Genomic DNA, 12,231 nt, shown 5'->3' with positions numbered 1-12,231 from the left:
AATTTATTTTATTTTTACATAATTATATTATTCCTCATAGTATATTTTAATTTGACTATAATTCATATTTTTTGGAAAATAATTTTGAATAATATTCTAGAAATATCACTGTTACAATAAAAAAATATATGACTTAAAATGATAGTTTATATATTATATATATTTATATATATTATATATTCTTTTTATTGTCTTGAAATGCGCTTATTATAAATTAAATTAATCAGAATATATATATATTTTTTATATAATTAATTATTTTAAAAAAAGAATATTCATAATATATATTTAATAATTACACATAACATATGAAAAAATACAGAATTTATATAAATTATGTTTAATTTAGAATAATTAATGATCTTATTCAACTAAATTTATAATAATAACAGAATGGTAAACAATAACCGTATAATCATTTACATATATGAATTAATATTTGTTTTCTTAATTAGTTTACTGATGTTTTAATAAACATTAAAATGCCATTTTTATATTTTATTAATTTCTTTTATACTATAATTCAGGAAGAAAGTAGTGGTGGAAATCATGAATGTAAAGTGTAGTCATTTAAAAAATTGTATAGTGAATTATATAAAATATATTATCAAGTATATTGTATATTATGTATTATTACAGATCATGTATATCTATATCTATATAGTTTTTATTCATTTTTATATAATAACATATTTAATATATACATATATGAAATGAATGAATTTGATTTTTTGAAACAGTGTGTACAAAAAAAATAAAATATGATTTCACATTAAATCTCATGAAAAAGGAAGTTATGTTATTTTAGAATACACATATAAAAATTTTATCTAATAATTTATATGAAATTAATATATATACGAATTATTTTTTTGGTAAATTGGAATCTTCTGTATATGAAGATATTATTTTACAAAGTATGCAAGGTAACTCATCAAGATCACCAGCAGTACATGAAGATTAAAGTGTATCGCTTAGAAAATTCCTAGTAACATCATACTCTTCTCTGATAAAATATGTTTTTTTGGTTTTTTTCTTTCACTTTTGGTAATATTTCTTACTAGTTTTTCCTTGCTAATTAAAGTAATATGAAAATTGATATTAAAATTAATGTATAAATTATATGAGATATATAATATACTTTATTCCAAAAAATACAGATATTATTTATTTTCTTATATATATTCTTAATTTATCTACAATAAGCATTTCTTATAATCAAATAATTTTTATACGATAAATTTATGATGAAGATAATTATAAGGAAATACAGAAAATAATATAATGATTTTGGAAATTATGATGATTTTCCTTTATTTAATCAAATGAAAAAATTAATATACATCACATATACCATAATTATTCTTAATTAAAATACTACAAAATATTGTGTATTTTATAATACTATATTGAAAACACATATTTCAAGAATATTTAAATAGATAAATATCTGTAAATTGATACATAAAAAAAAAAGAAAAAAAAATTTAAATTAAATATAAATGTAAAAAAAAACACACACAAAAAGAATTATAAACATATATTCTAGTTTTAACAAACATAAATTATATTTTGAAATTAAAATATATTAAATTATATATATTAATTAAATTATTTTAAAATTAGGTTTATAGTAAATAAGACATTTCTTTAGTTTTTAATAATAGGGCAATATAATTCACAATTTACATAGGCAATTAGGTTCTAATAATTACGTACATATTAAATAATTTTATAATTTTTATATGTTTTAATATATTGCTTTTTCATATCAGATAAACATTTAGCAAAGTTATCTAATATGACTGATATAATATACACAATATATTTTCTAAGGAACTTATTATGAGTAAATAACATATGTCTAATGAATGCCTTATTATCATCATTATATAGTTTATATTTTGTACACTTTGCTTAATTATTACGATATTTATAAGAATAATATAATGTATTCTCTATGACAATTATTGATAATATACTATACGCTTATTTAACATATTCAATATTTAAGTGAAATATATTTCAATAAGCCTTATCTATATATTTGAAATAAAAGTTCAGCTTTTATAACATACATAATAAAAAAAAAAAATATATTATATGGGTTACGAGTATATAATAAAGACATTATGAAAAACGCTAAATATAATGTTGTTGTTATATCATGAATTATATAAACACATTCTTTACATTTACATAATGAAATATAACAATTTTTATTTTTAGTATAGTAATATTTTATAGAAATTGCATAATAAAATTTACATATATTATTAGTTGCACTGAAACAATTAAGTATATTTTTGATTAACTAATTTTTTAATTCAATAATATTTTCATTATTATTTAATAACCTCATTTTTTCTATGTCCTTATATATGTAGAATATATTTTTTTTATATATATAATGATATTTATAATAATGTCAGAATACATAGTCTATCAAAACACTATAATACATTCTTCAGTTAATAAAATTTGTATGTATTGTATTATTCAAATTATTTCAACATATTATGTGACAACAATTAAGAATTTAATACTAATATTCATAATACAAAATGTTTTTTTATCCTACAATTCAATATGTCACTGTTGCTACAAATATTCTTGTAGATGTACATATATTATATGGAACAATTATTAGAATTTGTATTCACTTCCTTATTCATTATGTAAAACATCATACAAGTATTAGAAAATGATAAACATTGATTAATTAAATTTTCAACAAATGAATGTTTCATATATTAAATAAGTTAAATTAATCATATGTTCATTAATAACATCTATCAAGAAGTGTCTTTATTTTCTTTGACATATAAATATGTCCATTAAATTAAGATTATATAGGAATCAAAAATAAATTTAAATATGATTTTATTATTATATATAAGGAAGTAATGTAACTTGTCTAAAAAAATTGCAAATTATATTACCAATTTATTATTAAATTAAGTTAAAATACATTTCCATATTAAATCATTTTTAAAATAGTTGGGATGACATTAATTTGCAAATATGTGTCCTATTTTTATATTGTAACAACATTTATTTTTTCTAAACTAGAATATATATTTGTAATTTTCTTCAATATTTCATTAATTTTATTGTATGCATCAGGATATTTTTTTTTTATGTGTCATTTTTATCTACTAGAAGGCAAATTCTTCTGGAATATATATAATCCTTATAATATTATAAAATCATATATACTATACAAAAATTTATTATAATTAAGAATTATTTTCCAGCATATAATGCATATTATATCTTTCGTTTTCTGAAACAAAAGGAAAATCATCATAATTTTCAAATTGGTGACTATTCTTTCTGTAATTACTTATCAAAAATTTTACATTCCACGTATTATATAAAAATTTTTGGATTTTACCTAACTATTTATATAAGTGAATTAATATAATGTGCAAAAATATAAATAATTTTAATTTTTTTAAGTTTGCATTATTTTATATATTTCTTCAAAAATACAAATAATTTTATGCAATAATTTTTAAATTACATTAATTAGAAAAATAAAAGTAAGAAGCAAGATTATTAAAAGTATAAAACAAACAAAGAAAACATTTTTTATTGATGATTTAAATGAATTAGGAGGAATCTTTGGGATTGATGTAAATGTTTTTGTATATCTTGCTTGTGTATCGAATGAAACACTTTGTGTTTTTGTTGATAATATACATTGTGATACAGTAGAATTCCATTCACAAAATTTATTACGCTCATTACTATTTGTTTCTTTTATAAAATTAAAGAGTTTTTCCATATTATTTTCCCATGATGCCATTTCAGTCATTATTGTATCACTCTTTATATAATCGTTTTTTTTCTTCTGGATCCATGCACCCAAACAAGCGCATGCATTTTCACTGTATTTTTCTATGTCAAAAAAGTTATTAAAAAAAAATGTATAAAATTTTTTAAGCTCTAGATTAATAACACTCTCTTTAATAACTTCTCTTATTGAACAACCGTATGATTCACAACTAATCTGGGCTACCTCATCATCCAAATCTTTAAAAAGTTGTAGTTTACATTCTTCATTGTTCTCACTGCAGTTTTCCTAAAAAATTATATTAAAATAAAGATATAATATAAAACTATAACATTTAAAAATATATTTACTGAGTCAAAGGAGGTTTAATATAGTTATAACAAATTTATATATATAATTGTATAAAGAGCTATGGTTTATAAATGTTATTGTAATTATTATATATTTAATTGAAAAGGATTATTTATTATTGTAGTTTACATTTTTTTTAATTAAATTTAATATATAATCTTCTGACATAATTATTTATTGTAGATTTATTACTATTAGCGTATTACATTGTGTATTCTATTATGAAACATCTTAATATATATATTAAACCTCAATATAATTAATTATAAATGCGCATATCCCCAAAGTTCAGTTACAGTGAAATATTTACAATGAAATGTGTTATATAAAATTTTATTTATTAATTAAGTAATTTTATTCTGTAATAATTTATTATATATATCTACATAATATATAAGTATTTAATGAAATAAACAAGAATTTTTATCTTAATATAAAAGTCTAATATATCTTAAAATAATTATATATTATTCGTTGTTGATTATTATATAAGAAGTTGTATTTTATTTTATTATATATTATATTTCTTTAAATTTTTTATTTAATATTAAATGAATTAAATATATATACATTCTTTATGTCAAAGGAAATAATTATAATTTTAAATAACCTTAATGTATATTATACTCTATTGAATAAATAAAAAAATATAATTAATTTAAAAGAATTATTAGCATTCGCTTTTATGTTACAATATATTTTAAACTGTATATTTGATATTGAAAGTTATTATTCAATCATTTTCAAACATGTACCACGCATTGCCATAATAATTCATGTAAAACTATATCAGATATTTTAAGATAATACGAGAAGGAAATATATTTTTATATATAAATTATAAAACTTTAAAAATAGATACATATTAATTAGGATTATTATATTATATATATCAATTATAACATTTATTTTATTATAATTCTATTTAGCACAATTATTACATTTTCTATAATATTATTTATGACGAATTATGTAGTTATTCATTCATTACCTTTTATTTATAAAAAAATATATTGTATATTGCTTTTTTCCTTATTACAGAAATTTAATATAATGATAATTCCTTAATAATTGACCACACATTCACAATGATTTATTATAGTACAATAAAATTTATATATATCTATATAATATGTAATATATTTTGCAATTAAGATAAACGGACGAAGTATCAAAATATAATGCTCTTAAAAGTATACTATATATAATGTAATATGGATTTAAATGCAACAAAAAAATTAAATATTTTTCCCTGAAAATATAAAAAAACACATACGCATTTTTAACCAATAAGAAAAATATAGCATAACTGTAACATTTATAAATAGTATATAAAAATTAATTACTTATTTCATTTTTCTTCTTTTTCTTGAATAAGATATAATTGTTCATTTGAAATATATTTTTTATTTTTGTATATATTAGATAAATGTCATTTTATATATAATTTTTTTTTTATAGCTAAAAAAAATATATGTAAGATCAAGAAATTCATATATTTATTCCAATAAGACCTTTAGGCTCGGAAATATGTGTACAGTACTTTGTTATTTATTATTATTATAGTTTTTTGTATTTTCTTTTAGTTTATAATATTATACTCATACATAACTGTTAGGAGAAATTAATTAATTTAATGTATTTTTATACAACTTCTTGCATAGTTTCATTGTGTTAATAATTATATAATAGTTTTATAGTAAGCGTTATTACACACTATGCACTAATGTACTTAGCATAAAAATTATTAACATAATATATAATGAAATAAATATACATAAGTTTTATATTATATTTGCAAATTACATGAATTAAATTCTTTACTTTTTCTAATATTATATACATATCTTCATGAATTATATGTTTACAATTCTTACTATTTAATAATTAAAATACATTAGCATGTAATATCAAACATCATTATTCTCTACAATAATATATTCTATATTGAAGCATTATTTTATAGTAAAATATTTTTTTCATATATATCTTACATATTTATTGTACACTAGATTTGTTTATGCTAATTATATTATTAATGCTCAATATGAAATAATTTATTAAACAAATATTATGTAATAAAACTAAAAATATATAATCTATATTATGATATATCATCGCATAAAAATTAAGTTGCGTCTTTGCTTGTAATCAATTTGCTTAAATGTAAAATATTGTATAGAAATATATCGGTCTAATTTACTAGATTATAATATATATAATGTATTAGAACAAGCTATTATAAACAATTACATAAAAACAAACTATTAGTTATGTTATTTTTCACATATTTATTCTTCCTTTCATATTAATATAAGCGTTATATTCATATTAATAAAATTTATACCTGAAGTATTAGTGTATTATTCCAGCAATTTTTTATAATATGTATAAAGGAAACATTATATATTAAATTAATTAAACAAATGCTATTAGTAATATATCATATATTACAAAAGAACCTAATAAAAATTTCAATAATTAATATGAAATTTAACAAAATAATATATTTTCAAAATTCTCTGCATTATGCTAAAGTTCTTATACATATTTTACATATGAAAAGATATGTAAAAAAAATTATATATATGTTTAATAGTGAAGATAAAAAACTATTCGCACACCATAAAAAAAGAACAAAATTTAATCTCTAAAACTCTAATAAGCATTTAATTTTCAATGAATAATTGCACGAAATATAAATTTATTATTATATATCCTATATTTTGTAGGTATAGTGTGTACAATATACATATTTTATTCAATTTTATCCTTAATTTATATCCTTTGTAAAAATTATACACATAAACACACTGCATATTATTGTATATTATAATATGTCTTTAAAAAATATTTTAATAAAAAATTCTTTTGATTTTTATTTTTTTTATTTTTGTCAAAATTTTAAATTACAATATTTGTATCTTTAATACATATGAAATATAGCAAAAAAATTAAAAAAAACTTATATATCCTTCAGGAATAGCAATTTATAGGTTGAATATATAATATGTCTTGTTTTTTAAATTCATATACATAATAATTATTGGATACCTTAATAATATTTATACATATTATGTTGAGCTATATAATTTAACGTATAATTTAAACAATTACAAAAGGAATATATATTAAATAGATTATATAGGTTCTGTGCATAATTGCAAAAATAAAAATATACAGAAAAAATTATGTATTAAATATTTTTTTCACATTGTTATATAAGTATAATTTATATTTCTGCAGTGAGATAGATTATTGTATTTATGAGTTCTTAAGTATTTTCCTAATACATCATTACTAATATTGTTTCTGTATATTATATAATATAAGTAATTCGTCTAAGCATATTATATTTTTTTATATTCCATAATATAATACCCTATATTAATTATAACGAATAAAAAAAGTGAAATTTATCTGTATAATATTTTCATATCGTATTATTAAAGAATGATATGATTCTTCATTAAGATAATTTATTAACGAAGATATAATAGGATAAGTATACATGATTTTAATTAAAAAAAAAAAAAAGTACGATATAAATTACCTTTGTTTTGATCATGTAAATTAGCAATAATTATAATATTCTCGTAAAATAAAAATATGTTTTTGCTAAAATTAGTACAGAGAAATATAAAACATACGCTAATTAGTGTAAAAAAAAATTATATATTACAATTATTCATAGATTATATGAATGTTATAATTCTTATGAAATAATTTAAATTATTTATTTATTTATAATTTAAAAAATTATTCATTCAAATATGTCTTCATGTATATAAAATTAATATTATAAAATTTATTATAATATTTGTTGTAAAATATTTTACTATTAATATGCTTATATAGTTCTTTTTTATTAATAGAATTACAAATCAAACGACTTGTGTAAATAAAATTCAGGAAATATTTACTGTAGTATATTCCCCAATAGAGATAATTATTTTCACATAATTTTTATTTTACATGCATGATTATCCACAAAAAATGTTTTACTAATATTATATTGTATACTAATACATCTTTAAGGAAGAGTGAACAACTATAATTTTGTTTCAAATATTTCATAAAAAAGAGTAATATTTATAAAACATGTAAAAATCAATTTCATTACTAATAATAATAGGATAGCAAAGAAAATGAATTTTTTTATCCGCAAATAAATATTTTGTGCGAATTCTGCTTTATTTTACTAAATATTTATAAAATTTCATTAAATGAAATAGCTTCGTAGAAATATATATATGTAAAATACAAAATATATAATTCATGATGTTATTTTATCTATTGTTCTAATATATGACTTTACCATAAAAATAATTTGCTCATAATTTCATATAATTTATATATAAGAGTACATATAAAATCATGTATACCATGCTTTAATTGTATTCTAATAATTATGTTTAAAAAAATTATATATATATATATATATACTAAGTATATAAATTCGATATAAATTATCTATATTTATATTATTAATATGCAAACGTCAGGATATGCATGATAATAAAAATATTCCTAAAATAATGAACCTTGAAATCTAAAGTCTAAATTATTTAGATAAATATATAAAAATACTTGTGTTACATAAATTTTTATATAAATCTAATATATATATTATACAAGAAATTCAAGGCTAAAACAGATATAATTCTAAATAAAAAGATAAAAAAAAATATATAATATTGTTATGAACTAAGTAATATTTATCCACATATAATATATTTTCCATTATTGATATTCTATCATGTTTTAATAACTGTAAGAACGTTTTAAAAATTTTTATTTAATTAACACTTCTTTGCAAAAAGCACAATATTCCTTAAAATTCATTTTACATTTCCTTGATTTTAGTCGTTCATATTTTACAACTTTTATCATTATATAAGCAATTGATGCTAAAATAAAATATGATAATAGTACAAAAAGTGCAATATAAATATATGATACTGATGTTGGCACATATGTACCTAAAATTGAACTTCTTTTATATTCTTCAAATTGAAGGCCTTCAATTCTATCTAAAACCGGGGCAATTATTACAAAAAATTGAAATAAACAAGGGGAAATAGTATAAAATAAGTATTTTATACACAAATTATTTTTTAATTTTTTATTGTAACTCTTACTACATTCAGCAATTCTATCTATTTTATGAATCTTATCAAATACATATTTTTCACAATAACTGTCAAATTTTCCTAATCCTTTCCTACTATAATATCTTTGCTTATAGTACTGCATGTAAGTGTCCAAATCGTTTATTCCATGTTTTTTTATTTCTTTATATTTTAACACATCCTGTTCTCTTTTTTTTTTAATTTCCCATTTTTTTTCCTTGGCTAATTCTTTTTCTCTCATTTCAGGAGTTTCATATTTTTTTAAAAAATCAAATTTTCCGATATTATATAATATTTGTGATAAACATATAACCACTATAGTAAGAAATGCAATATTATTTAACTCTGTATATTTACCGTATAAATTTGAATTGCATTTATATGTTAAAATAATAACTAAAGAATTATATATAGAATGAACAGCAATCTCATGTATTTTTTTCCTAGTAAAATCATACAATATAGTAGCAATTCTTCTACTTAATGGAATAACATGGATTATAGGGTAATCTTTAAATAGGGCTCTTTCTAATGTTTTATTCGTTATTTCATCTTTTACTACATGTTTATCTAATTTTTCAGGTAGATCTAATAATAATTCTTGAACACATTCATCCAGCAATTTCATATCTTTGTATATAGAGGATATTTTATGGGAACCATTGTTTATAGTATATTTGGGGTTAAAGTGTTTTAAATTAACTTTTAAAGCTTCTTGTTTATATTTACTTTGGAATATCTTTATAGCCAGTGTTCGTTCAGTTCTTGTAATATATGTATTATAAGTATTGAATGTGTTAAAAGAATATTTAGAAAATATGCCCTAAGTAAAGAAATAATATATATTTATATAATTTAATATATAGTTAAATATAGGGTAAATTTTTTTTTATATATAACTAATATAACAAAATATATAAAATATTTATATACATAATTAATATACATCATCATCATAATGGTGGCATATGCATAACAGAACTATGAGTGAAATAATTTTAATTGAAGTTATACACTTATTTTTTCCCCTCATATTCTATATATATTACGATACTATAAATGAATTAAAATTTTATATTTCATACAAGATAAAAAAATAATAATTGTATACATTATTAATATATATTACAACCAGTTTACTATATTAAAAATAGTTAAAATTACACATATATTTTGAATACTAATATTTTTATTGTAACGATATAAATTACAAGGTTATTTTGATTTATCTTACGTAAGAATCATATATATCAATTAATATATAGAATATTTTGTAATTATTCTTAAAATTATTTACATTTTTATTAATATATGCATATATATAAATACATAAGGAAGAAGTATTACATATATAAAAGCATAAGATAAGGAATTCATATATATAAATAATATATTATAGGTAAATTATTTTATACATAATAGAATGCAAAATGTCTAATGGAACACTTTGTTTTTAATTATTAAAATATATTTTCTCTATTCTATATAAGAATTTATTAAGAGAGTAGTTTATGAATACCAATTATTAGATTACAATTAATATGTGTTATTATATAAAAAATATTTGATATGTGAATATGATAAGTCTTAACTTTTTATTTCATATGCTTTAGCGTATTTGAACTACGACATATAATGATTATTACGATTATTAAATTATATATATATAATTGTTTAATTTTAATACATTATTACTTCAATTATACCTGTATGAATACTGCAACTTTTCGTATATATAATTTATAAATATACATTTATATGATATTCTCTTATATAAAGCATATTAGAAAAATGAAATAATTTATAAAAATGTTCTTATTATATTGACATTAACATACTTTCATTAATAATATTATACTCAATGTCTTAAGTATAAAAATATAAGATTCTGAAAGGAAATTTTTATTTTTATGAGAATTAGTGTAAGCCTCTTAAATAATTATTTTACCTAAATAAAATTTTAATTCTATTGATATGCATAAGGATAATTTATACGAAATCAATTAAAATCCCATAATTAATATTTAAAAACGATCTAATACATATTAACAACTGAAACACGTTTATTTACCAATATAGATTAATGTTGAAATAGAACATGAATATATTTTAATCCCTAAAAAAAAGTAGTGCTAAAGCATTAATTTTAGAACACATTGAATTCATTTTCTTTTTTATTATACATTATTAAAGTCCAGTTTTAGAATTAACGTCTAATATATATAATATTTATACTTTTTATGAGTATTATTTCAATGTTATTATGCTATGATTAATGCAAATAAAGATTTTTGAATGTGAAATAAAATTATTAGAGGTATATTTATTACATTTATTATATAAAAAAGTCTAACAAATGAAAATTTTTATTATGATTTGTTCTCATGAAAAATTTTTTTTTTAATAACCTTAACTATTTTACTTAAACGTTTTATTAAAATCCCCAAAAATATAAATAAAATTTCTTTTATTTACCATCATTTATCAAAAGGTACATATTTAGTGTAAAATTTATAGAGTATATAAATTATTTTATCATCAAAATATAAAGAAATCATGGAATAATTAATTTTATTATATTTATTAAATCTGTTATTTTATTCTTAAATTATATATGAATTAAATGATAAGATTTATTAATTATGCATATTATTTTCATCGATGTATATTTTATTTTAAATGGATTTCGTTTTTTTAAATATGGGATTAATTTTAATTGTAACATGTAAGTAGTAATTTTTTATATATTATTATAATTCCTTCTTTAGTAATTTTGATAAAACATAAATTACCCCATTATTCAATATATACCAGAAAACAATTATTATATAAACTCAATTAAGTATATGCAAATGATATATGTATTGTAATCCTTTTTTTTTTTTATTAATTTTTGATAATTAAAAATAAAATACAAAACACATAAATATATTTACGTAAGATATATTT

The 12,231-nt window shown here is 17.8% G+C and overlaps 2 protein-coding genes across 2 annotated transcripts; both read right to left on the bottom strand.

The window, feature by feature from the left end:
• Window positions 1-3,239: 3,239 nt before the first annotated feature.
• On the bottom strand, window positions 3,240-4,318 carry PGO_000770 (variable surface protein; the record flags this gene model as incomplete). The annotated part of the gene is made up of 3 exons (XM_028690832.1): window positions 3,240-3,401; window positions 3,527-4,087; window positions 4,280-4,318. The coding sequence occupies 3 exons, from the start codon at window positions 4,316-4,318 to the stop codon at window positions 3,240-3,242; spliced, it is 762 nt and encodes a 253-aa protein (XP_028546633.1).
• Window positions 4,319-8,798: 4,480 nt separating this feature from the next.
• Window positions 8,799-10,315, bottom strand: PGO_000765 (variable surface protein; the record flags this gene model as incomplete). Its single annotated transcript, XM_028690831.1, has 3 exons — window positions 8,799-8,921; window positions 9,035-10,105; window positions 10,265-10,315. The coding sequence occupies 3 exons, from the start codon at window positions 10,313-10,315 to the stop codon at window positions 8,799-8,801; spliced, it is 1,245 nt and encodes a 414-aa protein (XP_028546632.1).
• Window positions 10,316-12,231: the final 1,916 nt, after the last annotated feature.

The sequence above is a fragment of the Plasmodium gonderi genome (genome assembly GCF_002157705.1).
Source record: "Plasmodium gonderi DNA, contig: Pgo-contig_69, whole genome shotgun sequence".
In the NCBI taxonomy this organism is placed as follows: Eukaryota; Apicomplexa; class Aconoidasida; order Haemosporida; family Plasmodiidae; genus Plasmodium; species Plasmodium gonderi.
This window is presented reverse-complemented; position numbering and strand designations above follow the sequence as displayed.